The sequence below is a fragment of the Brassica oleracea genome, unplaced genomic scaffold (genome assembly GCF_000695525.1).
Source record: "Brassica oleracea var. oleracea cultivar TO1000 unplaced genomic scaffold, BOL UnpScaffold01035, whole genome shotgun sequence".
In the NCBI taxonomy this organism is placed as follows: Eukaryota; Viridiplantae; Streptophyta; class Magnoliopsida; order Brassicales; family Brassicaceae; genus Brassica; species Brassica oleracea.
This window is the reverse complement of record NW_013617608.1, coordinates 12040-34952: the sequence shown is the minus strand read 5'-3', so window position 1 is coordinate 34952 and position 22913 is coordinate 12040. Positions and strand designations below refer to the sequence as shown.

Genomic DNA, 22913 nt, shown 5'->3' with positions numbered 1-22913 from the left:
TCTATTATGAAATAATGGTAGTTTTAGTTTATAAATTATAGAGAAATTCTCTGATAGCCATTTTTAAGTTTTATCATAAAAATAGTTTAAAAAAAAAAGACCAAAATAAATTTATTAAAAAATAAAAATACGTTGTAAAAATAATAAAAATAAATATTAAAATTTCAAAATAAAAATGAACTATTTTTTTTTTTGAATGTTATTTTTTTGTGACAAAAACTTTTAAAAAAAAATGTTATTAGAGAGAATTGACCCTAAATTATAACTGAAAAAGGGTCAGTTGAGGAACGCAAAATAATATTATTATTTTACAGTAATTTAAAAAAATAAATGCGTTCTCCGTAAACAGCTCAGCTCCACCGATCGGCTCATGCTCGAGAGTCGGTCAGAGTAACAGTTTAATTTCATTTTTGTTTTTTCTTTAAAAAAAAATTTAATTGCCATCATCATCGTCATCTGATCTCCTTCAGTGTGATATAAAATGGAGACGCCGATGCGTACCTGCTGAGAATCGCGACGTATTCAGGTTTGCGAGTTTCTCGACTCCTCGTGTCTTTGGCTGGTGAATCTTCGATCGGTCAGTGGTTGATTTGTTTGGTTGGAGTATGAGTTTAGCTCTGATTTGGTTGTTGCCGTGCCCGTGGTCGCTCCAGGATGCTCGAACTTGTACTGTTCAGGTTAGATGAATATATATGCTGATTCCCACTGCCTTCAACTAAACTTTCAGCTTCCATCAATAAACTTATGTTGAAACTTATATAAGCGCCTATTCTTGACAGGTTAATCTGGATTTTAGCTCAGAAGCTGATGTGATCAGGAAGTTTCGTGCTAGTCTTGCTCTGCAACCTGTGAGAACCTCGAGCTCTTTTGTGGCATAATAAGAAACTTCTTTGTTAACGATTATGACTAACCATTGCCTCATTTTATCCCAATTCAACAGATAGCAACGGCTCTATTTGCCAATTCTCCTTTTACTGAAGGAAAGCCAAACGGGTTTCTCAGTATGAGAAGGTTTCTAGATCTTATTGTTATTGTCCCCAAAATTGGCTTAGTTATTTTATAACTATAGTACGTTCCGACAGCCACATATGGACAGACACTGACAAGGACCGCACAGGAATGCTACCGTTTGTTTTCGATGACTCTTTTGGGTGAGTATGAAATTGTTTATCCTACTACAAAAACCATCTGTTAATTTAATATGAAAGGCTTGTAAAAAAATATAAAGACTCTTGTTTGACATTATTATACGGATCCTCGTATTTTTTTTTTTTTTTTTTGTCGGCTACCCATGTGACAGGATCCTCGTATCTTTATGTGTTAAGATATAATGATACTTTGTCTTTTGTTGTTATCTGGTATAGGTTTGAGCAGTATGTTGACTATGTACTTTGCCTACCGAAACAACAAATATAACGACTGTACTGGAATGACAACATTTCGGGTCATAAATCTATCCTTTGTTTTCTCTGCTAGATTCCTTAACTCTTTGACAAATTGAAAACCGGAGGATCTTCTTGAACCATCTATAAACTGCAGCAATTTTTGGCTGGAAAGCTTCCTTGTCTCCCTGGTGAACTACCAACATGTAATGATTGGTAGAATCATCTGACAACAATTTCCCCTGAGGTTTATCATCTACCTCACGAGTCCATTTAATTTAAGCAATGGCTTTCAGTTCCCTGTGTTACGTTGAAGACTGACGACGTTCCACAACCTTAACAGGTTCGGTTGAAGAGATACTTGGAGATGAGAGGTGCTGATGGAGGTCCATGGAGGGGATTGTGTGCCCTTCCAGCTTTCTGGGTAATTATACATCTATTAGCTTATTATAAACTCTTACTCAATGAGTTCTCTAAATTCAAGATGCACCGGCCATTGATTTGATACTTTCTGAAAACTTCAGGTGGGTTTGTTATATGATGAGGACGTTCTCCAAGCTATCTTGGATCTGACAGCTGACTGGACGCGCGCGGAAAGAGAGATGCTAAGGAACAAAGTAATAGCCACATTTACACTCTCCTCTTCGTCTACAGTTTAGAAAATATAATCGTTTAAACGTGTCTTGATTTGGAACAGGTTCCAGTAACTGGTTTGAAGACACCGTTCAGAGATGGGTTTTTGAAACATGTCGCTGAAGACGTCCTAAAACTCGCAAAGGTGTGTGTGTACATATTGGCTTCATTGTATTCTTTTTCACCCAGTACCTAAGTAACCTAACAACAAATATATATTGGCTTGTTTTTCTCTCAGGACGGTTTAGAGCGTAGAGGCTATAAGGAAGTAGGTTTCTTGAACGCTGTCGATGAAGTGGTCAGAACACGAGTTACGCCGGCGGAGAATCTGTTGGAAATGTACAATGGAGAATGGGGACAAAGCGTAGATCCTGTGTTTCAGGAACTTCTGTACTAAAGAATGAGACCAGAACAATAAGGACCGAACCTAGGTGTGTGTTTATGTTATCTCAAGAACTCGAGTCTCAGGAATAAGGTTTTTTTAATATATACTCCCTCTGTTTTTTAAAGATGGATGTTCTAGAGAAATATTTTGTTTCCAAAAGATGTATTTTTCATGTTTTCAAAGCATATTTTGTCAACTAATAATGAAAAATTGTGTGTTTCAAAAATATTAATTACATTTCTTTTAATCCTATTGGTTTAAAAATATAAGAAATATAAATTTACAAAAAACTATGCATTAATAACTAAGTTTTAATATGGTTTCTTAATAAGTGTGAAAATCCTAGAACATTCATCTTTAAAAAACAGAGAGAGTATGTTGTAATCGGATTTAAGGACTGATTTAGTTTTTAGATATTGAAGCATTGCTGTTCAGGTGTTTGGATCTTTGAATAAATCACCCATTTTTCTTTTTTTTTTTTACCAATTTGACAACTTTAATACGAAATATTTGTCATTCCAAGGTTTAACCTTGAAACATTTTATGCATAAATCAATCCACTGCACTACAACAAAACCAGGTTTAACCGGTCATCCACTTCATTTGATTACTATCACAACCGGAAACATATAGTACAAAACGGATTCAACAACTATTCTTAGTACCTATAACCAATTGGCATCCCGAGCCGGTTCAAGCGACCTGAACCGGGATAAGCCTTGTTCATAAAACTTGTGTGCAGAGCATCACCAAACTGTTTAGACAAAGACTGCTCATGATATAACTGCGGTCGCGACTTTGGGGCACTAGCAGGGCGTGCCTTAGCCCTAGAGGACTCTGTGCAAGCCATGTAGCTTGGATGGTCCGTGTAGCAGCAGCTTTTGGTGCTTTCACTCGGTGCAATAGAGCTAGTCGTGAAAACACTGGGTTTACTTATAGAAGTAGCTGAGTATAACTGAGTACTGTTCTCTGCAGTGCAAAACTTGCTTACGGTCTCTTCGTGTGACGAGGATGGGCTAAATGGCATGACGTAAACTGGTCCAGACCGGCCTGAGTTGTCTAGGACGAGGTGAGATGAGTAGAAAATGTCAGGTCTGTTGCGCCTTGCCTTTGAACCGTTCCTCTGAAATTTTATTCCACAATCTTTTAGTTAAAGGAATAAGCCTAACTAACATGAATTCAAACAGAAATTGAAAATGTAATACCTTGGAAAGATGAGAATGACCGAGCTTGGAGCTGCGAGAAGAGATCGAATACTCTAGTTTTTCCGGCGTTGGTGGACCCTTGTCAATATATATAGATGTTAAAAAGGAACCTTGAATTACAAGATATGTTGTGGGTTATATAAGAACAAAATCTTAAAAGGATTTAACGAGAGGCTTACGGGGTTTTGGAAGTGAGAAGATTTGGTGTGGTTTGATTGAGAAGAAGAGGATTCAGACGTTAAAATAACACGATGGGCACGGACTCGAGCCTGAGCTCGAACCAAAGCGTGCATCCTACGCAGATGAACTGACATTTTCTTTCGTTCGATATGGCCTTTAACTATAGCTTGAAGCCTAACCAATCCCTTGAGTGCCCTTAACGCTCTCCTTGCCTTCGTTAACATTAATCAAACAATTAAAAAAAAAAAAACTAAATTCTTACAAAAAAGACCTGTGAGTCTTGACCTCAAGCTTTCATTATGGATAGGACCACAAAAACAAGTTGAATTTTAAATAAGCGTTACTTCTGATTAGGGATGTTAATATGGGCTAGCCCTAACCCGGCAAACCCATATGTAACCCTAACCCTCACTTTTTAAACAGGGTTTAAACAGGATTAACTCTAATAGGACCAGAGTTTAAATCTATTAATAGGTTTGGAGATAAAACTTTGAAAATAGAAAGACACTAATTTAGTTGTTGTTTTGAAATTTTAGATATAACTTTTGTTAATGCAAGAAACAAGAGCTTGATATGTATTTTAAGTGAATAACAAATGACTTTGTCCATCATTGTATGAATATTATCTAATTTTGAGCAATAAGCATCATTAATATAAATATTTTGAATAAAATTAGAGAAGTAAACTAGAAATATAGGGTTAAGTATACTTATGTTTGGTTATCTTCGGATATTACCCGTTCGGATTCAGATATTACATGAATTGGTAAAATAAGTAATTTGTTTTGTTGTTCTAGAATTAGAAGATTTTAGACCGAGTTGGTGAATATATAATAGACAGACATTTATATTTCGAGTATGCATTTATATTCTATAACAGTTTGATATATTAGATTTAAATTCTGACCTGTTAATATAGTTTGCCGGTGATTTTTTTCAGAATTTGATTCTTAGATTTGTATCTGGAGTGAAACTAATTTTTACAGATGACCACTTTTTTAAATTGACAATTCATAGATGAATTAAAAAAAAAGAAACTTAACTCATATCATTGAAAACAAGACGAGAACGAAAACACAATTTTATAGAGGTAAAAAATGAAATCACTTATGGAGTGCCAATAGTAAACAAATCGAGAGCAGAAAACCTAACTATCTTTCGTCATTATACAATCGATGTTGCCTATTTGGTTATAATGATTTGTGTGAGTCGCAAAATTAATTTTATTTTGTGCATATGAAGTCTTAAAAATAATTAAAATGAAATATAATACGTTAGCTCTTCAACAACGATGATATATTTAAGAGAACAATATTTGTATTTGTCATTTTATAATCGATAAAGATTATAGTGTTGCAAAATGTTAAAACAATTTAATAAACAAACATTATTATAAAAAGTGCATGCACGCGGATTATCAAGTAGGTGAGACTATTATTTTGGCTTTTAAGGGATTCATTTTAACTCTGTTTATTTTTTTGGTTGGTTAATAATTAGCTGAGAAATTTGGTTTGCCATTACCGCCGCCGTATCGCTCACTGAAAGGCGCATTAAAAGTCAAAAAGAGAGAATCAGCGGCCTTGACCGGTTTGAATTTTGCGTCAGGTGGAGCCGGGATCTTCAACAGTTCGGACAAAAAACTTGTGCGTTATTCATATATTCCCTTTAGGGATGTTAATATGGGCTCAACCTAAGAGGGTTAGCCCTAACCCTGCAAACTCATTTGTAACCTTAACCCTGACTTTTTAAACAGGGTTTAAACAGGGTTGGCCCTAATAGGACCATGGTTTAAATTCTAACTTTTTTATTTTGATTCACACAATTATTATACAATATTTAATAATGTTTTTCACCAAAAAAAACTTAAAGTCGAGTTTTCTCGTCCAAAACTAAACAACGAAATTTTCCGTCGAAACCGCAAAATCGAGTTTTCCCTCCAAAAATGCAAAATCGAGTTTTTCGTCAAAACTTCAAAATCGAATTTTTACGCCAAAAATCAAAATCGAATTTTCCCGTGAAAACGTAAAATTAAGTTTTTTCTGGAAACCCCGTATACTTAATTTCACGGTTTTGGCGGGAAAACTCAATTTGTCGGTTTTGGAGGGAAAACTCTATATTGCGGTTTTAGTTTTGGCGCAAAAACTCGAATTTGCGGTTTCGGCGGATAAACTTGATTTTGCTGTTTCAGCGGGAAAACGCGATTTTGTATTTTTGGCGGGAAAACTCGATTTTCCGGTTTCTGCGGGAAAACTCGTTCTTGCGGTTTTGGCGGGGAAACTCGATTTTGCGGTTTTGGCGGGGAAACTCGATTTTGCGGTTTTGGCGGGGAAACTCGATTTTGCGGTTTTGGCGGGGAAACTCGATTTTGCGGTTTTGGCGGGGAAACTCGATTTTGCGGTTTTGGCGGGGAAACTCGATTTTGCGGTTTTGGCGGGGAAACTCGATTTTGCGGTTTTGGCGGAAAAACTTGATTTTGTGGTTTCGGTGGAAAAACTCAAATTAGGTTTTGGCGGAAAAAAAACACAATTTTTGTTTTTTGACGGAAAAACTTTATTCTTAGTTGTGGAGCAAAAACTCGATTTTGCGATTTTGGGAGGAAAACTTTTGATTTTGATGCTAAACAAATTGGAGGAAAGAATCATATCATATCTTAATTTTTCTAGTTTTATCTTTAAAATTTAAGAACAAAAATAAATGAAATATTTTTTTCAATTAAATGAGTTAATCCTGGTATCAGCCATAACCCTTGATTATAATAGAGTTTAAATAAGGCTGGGTTAAAATAGGTTTGAGTTTATAATAAACAAAAAAGGGTTGGGTTCTGACCCAGTAGTTAACATCCATACTTCTAATAGAAGTTGGCGCCAAAAGAAGGACAATAAAAAGTTGACCCGTCAGGAAATTGAACTTTCAAATATGAGGAAGACATTTACATCATTACATGAATTGTCAACCTCTCTACAATAGGAAACATGAATCGAGTATTAATGAACAACGCGACTTTTAGGTCGATGAGCAAACATGTGGGTCTGAATTGGCTTACCAACACTAAGCATGAATCGAAAGACTGATATACATATATTAACTAGCCTATCTTGAATTGAAATATAGCCTACTTCTGCGGTAATGACCGATGCATAGATGCAAGTAAAACATTGTCCTAAAACTTTTTTAAAGAGTTGATATATGTAAACCATAGATAGGCTCATAATTTTATTATAATTTTCTAATTTTTTTTACTAAACTGTCTATAACCTATAAAATCTTAAAACTTAATCATGTGCAAAAAAACATAATTCACAAAGCAATAGAAAAAAATTGCAACTGCTTCCAATGGATCATATTGTTTTTTTGATAATTCAGGGGTTCCCCGCTTCGCGGGTCATTCCCCTGGGTCCGACCAGGCAGCGGTCCACTTCACCCGGGAGGGTTTTACCTGGACTGGATCGAACCCAGTACCGCTTTGGTGTTCAGAAGAGGCAGGATAGTTTCCGCATTGGAGGAAATCGAACCCGGATGGTGGTTGCCACCATAGGTCCGTCCTGCCACTTGGACTACCTCGTCCGGACAATGGATCATATTGTTGATGTTTAATTTATACGAAGAATATTCATCCCCGTAACTTTTTTAAGAAATCTATAACCAGTTTCGTCTATCATATCATCATATGTAAAAATGGAATAAATTAAAAAGGAAATTATGTACGCTCTCCAAAAGTTGATATTTGATAATCTGTAAATTAAACTTCCATAAAGAGTACCAAATAAATATTAGCAAAACAAATAATAAAAGAGAAAGAAAGAAAATTACCAAATAACCACGAAATGTAGATTGTATCTTAATAGCCGCAAGACTGTCGCGACCGCTTCTGTATCGGTCGAACCTGCTAACATGCGCTACAACGTCGTTGAAGCCGCTGTTAAAATTCGCCGTGCTCGTTAGCCTGACGACCGCAGCGGCGGCAGAAGCGGCAGCGACGGCAGCTTCAGCAACAATGGAAGTCGCGGCGGCCAACGCAACCTCGTGGTCGTCGGACTCCTTGTCTCCTTCATCCTCCCGTACCAGCTTCTGTTTCCACCGCCGTCCGTCCGACGGAGAAGATTGAAGGTACGACGGTGGAGGCGTCGAACTCCGTAGAGGTGGAGGAGAAGGATGATGATTCGGCGGTGCGTTTCCTTTTTCGCGTTTGGACTTGACGAAGCTCCATCGACGTTTTGGAAAAGAGCGAGAAGGTGTTACGATGGATGGATCCGGATAACCCGGGTCGGGTTTGTTAAGTCCAAATAGATTCCTAAACCACCGTGAAGCTTTTCTCATCCTCGAAACTTATCTCGGAGAATGAAATGTCGGCGTTTCTTCTCGCTCGAGTTTGCTCATTTGCAGAGAGGGTGTATGAGAGAGGGATTGTCAAGAGTTAAGTAGTCGCACGAGTGTAAAACAGTGTTTTTGATAAGTACCACGCTCCTCATTTGCGTGTGTTTTATACTCTTTTCTCGGGAAATTTTGTTTACCTCCATTATTAATTTATTTGTAAACTTTTTTTGAACATTATTTATTTGTAATTTTTTTTTTGGATAACCGCGGAGATCCGGCGACCGAGGTCAACCGACTAGTCCCACGAGATCCACGTATTCTTGCGATTTAACACTAGTCCGAATGATCACACAGGATTTCGAAACCGGATCCGTATTGGGGCTATTGCTCCCTCAAAACCACTAGCCCACCACCACCGGCAGTTACAATTTCTCTTTTTAACTAACACTTAACTTATTAGGGTTACTAACCCCGTGTTTAAACTAAAATCTAATTAGATGTAAGCTAAATATTTAAATTAAAAATATTATTGGCAGTATTAAGTTAAAAAAAATAGAATTATTTCACAATTAGGAATTGGTCTAAACTTTTTTTTTTTATCAAAAAGAATTGGTCTAAGCTTATAAATGATTAATTGTGTTTCATTGAATCTTTCAGAAATTAATAATTTTATCAAATTTTCAGAGGTTTATAATTAATTAATCTCTTCGTAATTTCAATATTCTATTTCAAAATAATTATTTTTAAACATTAATTTCACATGCTATTATAAAGTTCAAAAAAAAATTTCACAGGCTATTATTCTGGGAGTAGATCTTAGCAACTGATAAAAAGACATTGAGCTCAGAGAGCCTGAAGAGGCATCAGACCAAAGGTCATTTGATTTTGCCACCTGTCATACGTGTATAATGTGGAGCCCACATGAATCTTAGTTAGTCATATACAGTAGACTGCGAGTGGACAGTGGTTGTTGACTTGTCAACGTTTCTCGTGCATGAACTCGTCGTACGTGTTGTCAACGCCTCTCGCATTCTGTCTCTAAATTATTTATAGTCAAAATTATCAGCTGAATTATTGTTTCCCCCAAAAAGAACATTTTGCTTGCAAGTAATTGCAGTAATTTTCTAATAAATGTCAAAATGAATATTGTATGATAATAAAATGCAAGTTGATCAATCATGATTTATTAACACGATTAGGTGCACCTAATAACAAATCTTATGACTAACCCTAACATGAAGCATCCAATGTTGTTTAGTCAATCGCTTTTCCATTATTTATGAGACTGCTATAGAAAATCTTAAACTTGATTGAGATTCTCGTTGTTGATTTTGTGTGTTTGGTAACATGAGTCATGACCGATCAAATCGCAAGATACAAATCGATCGATGCATGGCAGAAATCCCCAAAAGCGTTGAAGCATGGTTCTCGTGAGATTTTGTAGGTCAGATCTATCGATCCTATATTTCACGGAGTCAATTTTGCCTAGTTTAGTTTTGGAACAATATTGAATATCTTGCAAGTTGTGAATGGTATTGGGTCCAATGATTTATAGACACTATAAATTTCCTAATCTAATTATTGGCAGATTAAAACATAGGTCATACACTACACATTTAGAGAGAGACGTAAGCAAAATCTCAACAGCAACCAAGAAGGGAGAGAGCTGCAAGAAGAGAAAGAACAAGCATGAGAAAGAGAGAAAAATGATCATAGAGTAAGAAGGTACCAAAAGAAAGAACAGAAACGAAGTTTGAATATTTGTTTTCTTATCGTGTTTTTGGTATTGTACTCCTCTTATCTATTTTCACTTTGTCATTCTCAAAGATCCAAGCTTTAATACTTAAAGAATAATTAAAGAGATTATAAGTTTAGGATAATTCTAACCAATATTATTAAAAAAAAAATTTGTAAAGGATTTTTAAGTAGTATTAGAAGTTTAGAACATGTTAGTGGTTGCATTCAAATTAACCTTTCATGCCATGCAAATAAATAATGGTTTAGATGGCCATAGATCCAACAAAGAAGCGATTACGTACGAAATGATTTTGGTTTGTATCAAGTATCAGCCCGAGAATGCGGTAGGTTGTGGTCAAGTCCACATTGCAATCACTAAATTCCGTTGAGGTAGTATTCCCTAAAAGATACGCTGTCGGTCAATCAATCACTACATAATGTAAAGATCATTTCAATTGAAATGCTACGAGATACATACAAGGCAAGATGTAGAACCTATAACTATAAGTTTGATGTGTAAGTCTTTTTTTTTTTTTTTTTTTTTTTTTTTTTTGTAACAAGTTTGTTGTGTAAGTCACAAGCATGTGTTTGTTAACTAAATATTACTATGCAGCTAGATATGATTTATTCCGACTCATTTGACATTGGTGTCCCGACTAAACCTAAAATGAAATTTGATTTGCGTCTTAAAAGCGTAAAATTAATTTTTGGTTTACAAAATTTTTCTTTAAGAAATTATAATTTTGTACATAATTTATAAATTTTAATATTATATATATAAATTATATTTAAATCTATGTATATTATATATTCTAAATCTTAAGTGGACTAAAATTTTGAATTTTAAAGAGAATATCGAGCTGCATTGTGTGAGTTTTTAAAATTTTATTTTTAAATTAGATGAAAAATAGTTTGTTCAAATTTTCATTTTGAGTTTATGTCTATGTTTTGATCTTACAATTCCTAATAAAAAATTGAAGATGGGTGGTTGGCTCACGGCTCTTTATTTATGGTATGACTGGTTGAAACGCAGCGGTTGTGGTTGCGGTTGCGAGAGTTTGTGCATGTGGGTTGTTGCGGTTTCTGGCATTAATAAGCAGTTTGTACGACTGGTAAAGCGGTTAGAAATTGGTGCGTTTGCGGAATATTTGTGAAGATTATAATAATATCAAAAACATACTATAATGATGAAATGTAATATTTATTAATAAAAGTATAATAACTATGATAAATTTATTAATTATTAATAATAATTATTATTAATAAAATATAATAATTATTAATAAAATAATAATAATTATTAATAAAATATAATAATTATTAATAAATATAATTAATAACAGTATTACATAATTTATTTATTTTTGTAGTTTAAATGAAAGTTACAATGTCAGTAAGAATTGTTTTGAAGATTTATATTAGAACTTTTTAAAGTTTTTTTTTCTTATGTATGTATATATATCAATGTTTAAAAATTATAGTGAATAATTTTGGTAATAATTTTGGTTTAAACTTTTTATAAAATAAATTATGATACTAATTTAAATTAAAATTTACAATGTACATATACTTTTATTTATAATATTTTAATTTTAAAATTTAAATTTAAAAACATTTTTATGTTTATTTATCCATCCGTAACAGTTCGCAACCGCAAACACTACCGGAAACCAACTTTTGATTTTAAGAGGTTTAGAATGGTTTGAAACGATTTGTAGTGCTTTTAGCGATTGTTGCAAAACGCGAGCAACTACTATCAACCATAAAAACTGCTTTTGCAAATGCTAACTGAGAAATCAGTTAGACCCTTAGTTATTCTTGCTCAATTAAAGAGATAACAATTCTTTGCCGAGAAGGCACGGTAATAATAAGCCTAATTCGTCAGAAAAAGCTACGTTGCATGGAAGAGTGTCCTCGGTCATGGTTCCTGGTTCTGAAGAGGAAACGGAGTCGGAAGCGCACAGAACTAGGCGGACACGTGTTAGAATCGCAATTCCAAAAAACAAGTTTTCGAAGCGTGATGGAACCGGAGATTCATATTTGGAAGCGTTAAAATCCAAAATTGGAATCGTAAATAAACAATAAAGAGGAAACATTAAAACTTCTCATTTTATTTCCTTAACCGAACACTACTTAAAAAGTGGAGCTGGAGAGACACGATGATAAATGGTTGTTATCTTTCTTCTTCTTTCTACTAGGACAAATGGCCTATTCCTATATAAACTAATTGTTCCCGGTTTTTTCACACACGAACTTTTAAGCCATGCCAAAAACTATATGAACAGCGGAAAAATGGTTTATTCCCCTATGAATTACTTGTTCCTGGTTTTTTCACACACAAACTTTTAATCCATGCCAAAAACCACATGAACAACTCTATTTTTTGAATTACATACACAAACTATCGATTTTAAATTAATTCCCATGAAACCGTAAACAGTTCTATTTAAACGTCAACTTGATTTATAACAGGTGGAGAGCCAATTTATTCTTTTTTTTCTTTTTTAGTCAACTGCTTTTCTTCTTCAGAAATCGTTTTATCATCGATTGGGGATAAAATTTATTATTCTGCAGAAGAATAAAACGTTTTACATGACGCATAAAGAAATAAGAGCATCAACTACTAGCTTACCAATCTCCATGTATTGCCACAAGGAACTATAAAATCGATGCAGTATCTCCAATTGATGTTGGAAAATAAAACGATTTATGAAGAAAATGAGCAATTGAAAAAAAAAGAATAAAACGACATAGTATTTTTTTTATCAACTCAAAATAAACCGGTTCTCCATCTGTCATAAACTAAGTTAACTTTCAAATAACACGTTTATGGTTATAGGAGAATTAGTTTAAAATCGATAGTTTGTGTATGTAATTCAAAAAATAGAGTTGTTCATGTGGTTTTTGACATGATTTAAAAGTTCATGTGTGAAAAAACCAGGAACAACTAGTTCACATGGGAAGAAGCAATTTTTCTGTTTTTCATGTGGTTTTTGACATGACTTCAAAGTTTGTGTGTGAAAAAACCGGGAACAACTAGTTTATAGGGGAATAGACAATTTTCCCACCAGAAGATCTAACAAAGTAATTCTCTTTAATTTTTATTTATTTGTTCTATTTTTGTCTTTTACAAAACATGAACCTTTCTTTTTTATATGGGTTCAATGATTGAACGGTTGGTGTAAATTAAATTTGGATTATGAAACTGAAGTTAATGTCTCTTGTAAATATAAGTTGAATTACTTATTATCAAGACTTTGTATTTTTATTTATGTGTGGTTTACTTTAGACACTCTTACTTTTTCGGAAGTTTATTTTATTTGATGATTTACATTATATATATATGAATATATATACGCTTCTAACACGTATTCGCTTTCTATTTTTTTGAAAAAATCGCTTCAACGTTTACACGTATCCGCTTCTGATTCTACGTAACGTAGAAAAAAAAGCCTCATTCGATATTTTTAAAGGTTCCACTAATTTGAACACCAGTAGTCGATCTCTTGAGCGAAATCTCTGGTGCACAGTGGCGGACCCAGGATATTTTTTATCTGGATCAAAGTCTAAAATAATAATGCTTAAGCAAAACCCCTGTTCGTGAACGCGCTAGACGCTAGTCGGACGGTCGGATTGGGCCTAGTAAAGAGAAAATCGGAGATTAATCGGAAATTATGCGGGGCGGAATTTTTAGATGGTTTACTATGTTATAAAACATGTTAATCTTTAATTGTGTATAACATTAATCATTTTCATGTTTAAGATTGTATAAAACACACAAATAGAATATATAAACTTAATATAGTGTAATTTTCATCAAAATTATGAATATAAATGATATTTATAAAATTTTAGATCAAATAAATAAATAAAAATATTATTAAAATTAAAAAAAATAAAAAAAATAAAAAATAAATAAAAAAATAGATTAGGCGGTCGCCTAGGCGGCTAGGCGGTCATTTAGGCGGCTAGGCGGTCATTTAGGCGGTCTAGGCGGAAAAAAATCGGATATCCGATTTTTTAAACCAATTTGACATAAATCGGGGCGGAAAAGTGACGCGTAACGCCTAGACGGCCGAGTTTTGGAACAGGGAGCAAAACCCAGATGCAAATAGATAAAAATCATTTTAAAAAATGCAAATAGAGGGAATTGAACCAAGATTATATGTGTCGACTGAAAGAACTATAACCAGCTATGCTATCAACACTTGCATAATTTAGCCTAAACTTGTATTTTATATTTTTGAAGATGTGTCAGTTGACATCCCTATCAACCACGTGGGTCCGCCTCCACTGGTGCATTTAACAAAAACAAAGAGAAGAAAAACTTTTTGTGTAAAAGAGAAAAGAAATAGTGGCACTTAATACGATATTGTTAACTAGAATCATGCATGGTTTAACCAGAAAACATCTCCATTGCGGCAAATACATTTCTAATGCGGATTCTTGCTGGACAAATACTAAAAATGATTTCCCGTTAGACTATAAGTTTTCAGTAAATTTATATGTATGAATATATTTCAAAATTAGCATGTATGATAACCAAAAACTCTATAAAATGCGATCTAAACTTTTAAGAGGATATGTTATCAACTGTGTTATTACAAGTTTATCATATTTCATTTTGCATGTTTGTGTTTTTTTCCAACTTTCAATTTAACTTATTTGTTTCAATTTTTCAAACTTGTACATGTAGTAAATATATAGCTTGGTTTTATTTTTTAAAAACAATCATAATTGTTAAACAAATTTTTTTTTTAATTCAAAAGTTTTGAGCCTAAAATCTTAATCTCTTTGGACTAAGCACAAGAGCAGGTTGTTACAAAAATAACTAGCAGCTCCGGGTAAAAAAATGTGGTTTTCTATATTAAAATATAATATATGTTCATTCTATATGTTTATATATATATATTTGAATATAACTTAGATCGTTAATTTTTTTTATGTTATGTGGATTTTATATACAGTAGAACATCTATAAATTAATACTCGATAAATTAATAAATTTTGCCGGTTCTAATTTGGGAGAATTCAAAATTTGACACAAATCGATTAAATAATAAGATAATATTTTTTAAAAAAATTCTATGTAAATATATGGTCCCATTAAAATTATAAATTAATAACTTATATGTATACATACTTTACATAAATAAGAATCTATTATTATATTATTTATTTTATATTCACAATGAAATTATCTTTATATTTTCTTAACACTTCATATATTTTTGATGATATTTAGTAATATTATATCCAAAACCACATTTAAGTTTTATGTTTTATATATTATATACAACAAATAATATTATAAAACTAATATAAATGTCAAATTTCAAAAAATAACAATTAATGTTTATACACTAAAAACAAATATTTTTTTCTTCTCTTAGAATAAATATATCTTAAAATAAAAAATTTAAATAACAAAACTTTGTAAATTAATATATTATAAATTAATAAAATCTCAAAGTACCAACATTATTAATTTATAGAGGTTTTACTGTACTATGATGCATTCATAAGTACAAGCACTCATTTATATTTGAATTTTTTTATATCTATTCTTTTAGCGGGGCTTATTGAACCGATGATTTGAGAGAATTCCATTTTTTCTCCAAATCTTCTCTTATTGAACTTGGTATTTATAAAAACTCTAATAAATCCAAGGTTATTGAACTGATCATTTATGTAAACTCTATAAAATCCCCCCTTATTGGAATATTGGGATTGCATCAATAATATTTATCAAAGTTTAGTTGAGATTTATCTAAAAATGGATTTGTGCTTAAAATTCAACGGAGAAAAACTCCACCAAAATAACACCTAATGAGATGGTATTTTTTTTAAAAAAAAGTTTACCTTCTTGTTTAAACCATCATTCCAGAAAAGTGATCAAACCAATTGAATCGTTGGTTGTTTTTGTGAGTGTTGATTTGTGTTTTGCTCAACCTTCCCTGAGTTAGTTCCCCATTCTGCATCACATCCTTGGGAAGGAGAAGTAAGGTGACAAGGTTCAATAGACGTGGATCGAATACACGGCGGATCAGGAGCGAAGGCATCCCTTAGATGATACAGTAACCATGATTCTAATCCTCAAATACTACGAGCAAGTAGCAACGTATCCAGACGTTGACCTAGCACTCGTGACAACGTTATCTGCTAAACTCAAAAGATACATCTCTGTTAGCGCCTTTTGGTCGTGAATCTTCTCGTCAATTTGTTGATACCTTTCTCGACTGGGTTGATAAACTTTGATCTCTCTTAGTGATCTAGCTTGCTTTGACAACTTGTCTTTTTGATAAAAGCGTTCAAAACATGTTCTTCAAGCGACCAGAGTACTCTGGATATATAGATGTGACAAGAACAGTTTTTTTATATATCAAACGAAGTTTTATAAATAAAGTTTAAACCTCAACAAAGGACGTATTGTTCAACAAACCAAAAACAACCAAAGAGGCTTAAAACGTTCGCTGCAGCAAGAGCTAAGCGAGAAACATAAACACAAGGGATAAGTGAATCCATATCACATAAGTAACTTATGACAGAAACATCACAATTATTACTGCCCAAACATGCTTCGGTAACAAGTTCAAAGAAAGCAGCAAGGAATCTGGCTATAGAGGTGATCATGCACCATCTTGATGAGCCTATGAACTGTGACAAGAACAGCTATAACTTTCTAAGTTTGAGATACATTGACTTTTGTTTCTTCTTGTGCAGCTACTTGAGACAATAACTTCTTTCTTTGTGTACATGACAAGACCTGGTCCATGACGTTTTGTATATATCCTGCGTCGCCGTTGAAAACATGTTCCCAAGTCTCTCGTCTGCTCTAGTCCGGTTTGAAAAATTGGATTAAACATAGAGATGGAACGAAGTAAAAGCTTTAATAATCAACCAAGGAACCTTATCGATCATATCTTGATACATTGAGCAGAAGAACATCTTATCTTCATCCTTGAATCATGTAGGAGATGAAGATATAGATGTTGTGGGTTTGAGTTAGTGCTAATGGCATGATTTTTCAACATTATTCCGCTTGTCCAGCTTTTCTTCTTCCACATTATGATTATGTGGTTTAATTTTTCGTTGTTTTTTATCGGGTAAAGATTGTGTTAATATATAGAGAATTTGAAGTTAAAATAATTCTTTTTTCTCAAATTTTCTATAATTCCAATGTAAATACCTCCTAAAAACTTGCTCAAATCCCAATATTTTTAAAAATCCCTAGGATTTAGTATATATTAAAATTCTCTCAAATGCTCAGTTCAATAAGCCCTTTTAGTTTCAAAGAATCACTTTCTCTTATAATAACTCCATGACCACAAAAGATTTAATTGTCACAAGACAATAACCGGCCCTAAAATTTCCAACCCCAAGTCTAGAATAACTATTCTGTTGACACACAAATCTCTTTCGCTGCGCACAACCAACCAATTTTCAATCCAGCCAAAGGTCGATCCCAGTCCCACCAACTTGATCACACCACCTGAAGGAACCGGCGGCATACTCCAAAAAAATACAAGCGTTGGTCACCGTAAACGCTTCTGCCAACAGACACAAACTATGTTACTAGTGGAACAAAATCACAGCTCTAAGCGTTATTAGTGGTAGTTCTTTCCAAAGCATCAAACTAATAGATGTATTAGTGGTAGGGGTTCTTTCCAAAGCATCTAACTAATAGCGTTATTAGTGGTAGGAGTTCTTTCCAAAGCATCTAACTAATAAAAAATTGGGATAATTTGAAAAATACCTTGTTTATGATTTAAATTTTGAAAAATGCATATCTTTTTTATTTTTTTTGAAAACTACACTTTCTTATATGTAATAAGACATTTTTATCCTAATTTGGATTAGAAAATATAAAATTTAAAAATTTGGAATAATTAAAGATATCCTATTTAGTGAGAATTTTATGTGATCTCTGTTGTTATTTCCACCGCTGAAGTTGTTACAATATGGTGTCTTTGCTGCAGAGAAATAAAAATAGATCAAATCTCCTTGTTTAGCAGTTCATCCTTGTCGCATTGTAAAAACATACGTCAAATTATCTGCAAGAGTTCCCTTGTGCTCCATACGCACAAATCTTTTCTATAAATTTTCAGTAAATAAAAAGTTGTAAGAGGAGAAATACATTAACACAATCTTTGATTCTCAACATAAATTATATGGATTGTTTTTTATATAAAGAAAAGAATAGCACTTTGTCTGGGTTGGTTTATATGTGTAATGTCGTATATGAAAACAAGAAAAAAATCCCCAGGTTAGAATGAGAGATCGATCATTTAGTTATTTGGGAGAGGATTTTTTGAATCATCGACAATTTTTATTATTAAATGATCTTATTCTATGAATAAGGATGTGTCGATGTGGTTTAGGTAGTAGTTAGTGGAGCTAATTTTCCTATTTTATATTGTATGGATATGAAGAGTATTAAAAATAAGAACAAAATCATTTGTTGGTAAATTTGTTTTCATTTTTTAGACACATATTTTCTGTTTTAAATTAAATACCAAGTTAGATATTAAATAATTGTAAATATTAAAATTGGACAATTTAGTCATTTCATTTAAGAATAAGTGTAGTTTTAAAAAAAAACTAAAACATGGTGTAGTTTACAAAATATAATCTTATTTAAAGGTATTTTTCCAAAATTTCCCCAAAAATTTAGTATAGTGTAATTTTGTTTGTAAAAATTAACCAATAAAAGAAAGACAGGTATAGTCTTTCGGAGTTTTTCCGACGAAAAATGTTTTTATTCTATCCTCTCATTTTTTACTTTTAATTACTTTAATATTGATAGACCTACTGAGATACTACCACTAATCATGTTTTATACCCCCAAAAACCTATCTCCAACTTTCCGATAAATTCTCTCAATCGTCAAACAAAAACATCGACTACAGAGGATCTCAAAGAACGTCATGGAGACCATTGAGCCTCTGCTCCACCAAAGACTACAACACATCACCTTGAAAAGATTGGAAACCTAGTTTGTGTATTTAAAAAAAAAATTTCAAAATTTAAACACGTGTTAATTATAGTTAACGCCGTGTAACAATGTGTAAAATCTGCGAATTGTGTAAAATCTGCGAATTTTAAAAGTTTGTATATTTAATAGGCAACAAAAATTAGTTCGTGTATTAAACAGGGATCCAAAATAGTTAGTGTATTTTATTAGCAGATGAAAATTAATCCGTGTATTTTTAAGGAATTTTCCCTTGACAAAACTAATGTGTAAAACTATTCAAATTTAGCTGTATAAGAACAAATATAACCTTTTCATTAGTGTGTGACGGAACGTTTCTTGTATATTTGCGGGTGGTATCGGTTATTTGCGTTTATAACAATCACCTAAAATGGTACAAACCACTTTACACCGTTCTATAACCTCTTAAAATAAAAAAAAATTGGTTCTAGGTGGTATTTGCGGTTGCAGGCAGTCGTGGAAGAGTAAATTCTTTTTTGTAAAACTTATATAAATATCAAAATAAATAATTTTAAATATGTTTTCAAAATTGAGATGATATAAATACTAATATATATATATATATATATATATATATATATATATATATATAAGTTTACTACTATGATTTTATAAATATAATTTTATATTTATTATAATAATATGATTTATAAATATAACTTTTATATTTATTATTCTTTTATTGGGTTATAAAATTATCATTTTTTAATTAATTTTTTTCTATTAAATAATTTTTAATTAATAAAATTTTACATCTATAGGTAAACAAGTAAAAAATGACCCGCAAATGCAACAATTTTCAAACGAAATGCCAGTCATAAGAAATATTTAATAACGCTTAAAACCGCAACCAACCGTTTTCGTAAACTCTCACAACTGCAACCGCTGCATTTTAACCAACTAGCCCTTGATAAAAAAGTTCCCTAATTCTCAATTTCTCAAAAAATAAACCGTTAACCCTATATATGAGCCATTACAAACATAAATCAAAATTTAAAAGATTATAGAAATAATAAAAAGGAAAATTAACTTGATCACCGATTACCATAACCATACACAGAAACCGACGAGAAGAATCTCTTGAGAAAAACCAGAAGATTAGAGAGTTTCGTACGACTTGAGCCTGTGGATTTAAAGAAACGCATAGAGGAATATGTCGAGAGAGAAGACTACAACTCTCACTTGGTAGCAACCGAAGAAGAACAATCGGAAAGCCGAGCACACCGTTTGTTTGCTCTAGTGAAGTCTAGATTATTTGAGGAACCAAGTCATTTGCTTGCATCTCAGAAGGTAGACAGTCTCTTGCTAGATTTTTTCAAAAAAGGGCATAATAATGAGACAAGAGACGAGGATAAGTTGGTGATGACAGTTGAAGAATGGGTGTTGAGGAGAAAAGAAGAAGAATGTATGTTTATGAGTTGGGAAGTGAGAGAAAAGAGAGAGATTTATGTAAAGGAAATGAAATGGGGTTGTATCAATGGTGAAGAGAGAGATTATGTGGTTGAAGAGTTGGGGAATGATTTCGTCACTGTCTTGATTGATGAACTTATTCTTGGTTTATCATTATGAGGTGAGGTCCGTGAGGACAATACTTTTGTCACATGTTCTTCATCGTTCATTACATTAATTCTATATGTATTATAATTACATTTATGATATAGTTATGCTATCATAATAAATGGTCCGACGTCCGTATGTGTGGTTTATATTACTGTAGTCCGCATACCATCATCCTAAGTATAGTTGTGTATGGGCTTTTAACGCGTGGTATCTTTTGGTCGATGATAAGATCGAGTTAAAGTGCTTTTAGTTGGTAAAATAGAGGTTATGGCGCATTATACCACTTTATCTCTATTTGACATGTTAATAGTTGTGCTGTTGTTGTGTGGTTAAGGAGATTAAGTTCAGATTCATGTAATACAAGTGCACGTACCACTGGTTACAATATATTTGTTAGCTAGGAACTTGGCGCAACATACTTATATGTAGTAATTGAGAATGATTAATAGCGAAAATAATTTACTTGGCGATTATGTTATGTGTCATTGAAGGCTAATTTGGACTCTCTTGATTCTTGAAGGCTGTTTCACCCACTTTGTCAAATTAATTTTGTTTGTATTTACGTTTGTGTGTAAAGTTTTACTCATATTGTTTTAATGGCGATAACGACAAAGAATTAGTATAATGTTATGATTTTTGTCATTGCTGATTCAGTGAAGATGTTAATATCCGATAAATTAATAAATATTATAAATTAATAAATATGTTGCTAGGTTAGGTTTCCATCAAGTGATGACTCATTATGTTGGCTTAAGACCCATTCTCCTTGAAATGAAAACAACTTGCTTTTTAGATAGGCCTTTAGTCAAAGGATCAGCCAAGTTATCATTTGATCTAATGTAATCCAATACTATCACCCCATTGGAAAGCAATTGTCATGCATGTATATGTCTTATACGTCTTGACTTGCCATTGTCATTTTTTTTTTCCCATAATGAGATTGAGTAGGTGAATAATCATATGACTCTTGTTTAACTATAATCCCAAGAATTAACAGCCAATCTCATATCTTTCATGAGCAATGATTTGGATTTTTTTTTTCCCACTTGTTTCACCACAGAAACAATATCACTCATTTTAAAGTGTAAGAACTTTCCCACGATGAACATTTTAACGCTTGCAACTTCAGAATTGTATTTCTTCTCTAATGATTTCCACAACTGTTTTGAAGTTTGGAATATATGATGAGAATCGTCCAAAGCGTTAAAGAATATATATTTCTTGCACAAAAACTCGTTTTGCATCCATGCCTCTAAAGCTTTAACGAGTTTATTAGGAATATCACCTTCTATAGGTAATTATGGTCCTTCAGAAGTCAAGTACTGTGCCAGATTCAATGTCGTGAGATAAAACAACATCTTTTGTTGCTATCTTTTGAAATCCACTCCTAGGAAAACAAAAGGCTTCTCTATGCCTTTTCACAATTGCAGTAGATTGATCCATCTTGCTTTCTTTGAAAGGAACAAAGAAAATTCTGTCCTAGATTGTTAATCCAAAATACAGATGCAAATCAATCTGTCTTAGATTGTTAATCCAAAGAGTTACTACCAAGTCCACAAGACGAGGAAGAAGGGGTCGAAGAAGATAGGAGATGTCACGTCATGTCTCTCTTGTTAAATATAGTCAAAAAAATTCTCTATATGGTCAATACATGTATCATTGTCCCTATTGTCCCTACAGCAGATGACTATCCCATGAGCCTCGGTGCAGCAGCAAGGGTGTGTGGTGTTGTGATTGGTGCTATGGCTGTGGCTCAGCTTTTCTCTTCGGTTTACTTCAGCGCCTGGTCTAATATATCCTACTTCAAACCACTTATATTCAGTAGCTCTTCATTGGAAACTTGTTATATGCATTGGCTTTTGGCTTGACTCCAATAGCTGTGCTCTTGATAGGCCGGCTGTTCTGTGGGTAAGTAAGTCTTTAAGACTTTACAGGGTCTCTCCTGACTATAAACAAGTGAAACATTGACATATGACTTCTGAATTCTTAGAGATAATTTACATAAACATAAAACTCCAAAATTGTTTAATTTTTTTTATATTACAAACTTTCCTGAATTGCTTATGCCCCCAAAATCTTTGGACGGGTCCTGCTTCTAGAATGTCTTTTGACATTTGCTTCTTACCGTTTTGTTGTATCTTTCAGATTGGGATCAGCAAGAGCAGTGAACCGGAGATATATAAGTGACTGTGTACCGTTAAAGATCAGGATGCAGGCTTCAGCAGGTTTTGTTAGTACAAGTGCTCTAGGGATTGCATGTGGTCTTGCACTTGCTGGTCTGTTGCAGACCAGTTTCGAGATCTATAAGCTGACGTTTAACCAAGATACATTGCCTGGTTGGGTTATGGCCATTGCTTGGCTTATGTACTTAGTCTGGTTACCTATTTTGTTGTGACGGACAAGATGCACTCCTGGGCCAGATGCTCTACTAGAGCAAGACCGGATGTCCGTGCTGGAGGCCAGACGCTCAACTAGAGCAAATGTCCGTCACCAGATGTCCAATCCCTCGCTTAGTATGATATTGT

General features: G+C 33.2%; 2 protein-coding genes and 2 pseudogenes across 2 annotated transcripts; 3 read left to right on the top strand and 1 right to left on the bottom strand.

Moving 5' to 3' along the window:
- The first annotated feature begins 365 nt into the window (after window positions 1-365).
- LOC106320719 lies at window positions 366-2988 on the top strand (annotated as a pseudogene).
- On the bottom strand, window positions 2882-8218 carry LOC106320718 (protein IQ-DOMAIN 14-like). Its single transcript, XM_013759089.1, has 4 exons — window positions 7596-8218; window positions 3785-3997; window positions 3606-3683; window positions 2882-3523 (listed from the first exon to the last, which is right to left on the bottom strand). The coding sequence occupies exons 1-4, from the start codon at window positions 8100-8102 to the stop codon at window positions 3059-3061; spliced, it is 1263 nt and encodes a 420-aa protein (XP_013614543.1). The 5' UTR covers window positions 8103-8218; the 3' UTR covers window positions 2882-3058.
- Window positions 8219-19878: 11660 nt separating this feature from the next.
- LOC106320721 lies at window positions 19879-20397 on the top strand (the record flags this gene model as incomplete). The annotated part of the gene is made up of 1 exon (XM_013759090.1): window positions 19879-20397. A coding segment is annotated over one exon (519 nt), but the record flags the coding sequence as incomplete, so codon positions are not given.
- A 1291-nt stretch (window positions 20398-21688) lies between these two features.
- LOC106320720 overlaps window positions 21689-22913 on the top strand; it is a 6002-nt pseudogene continuing 4777 nt past the window's right edge.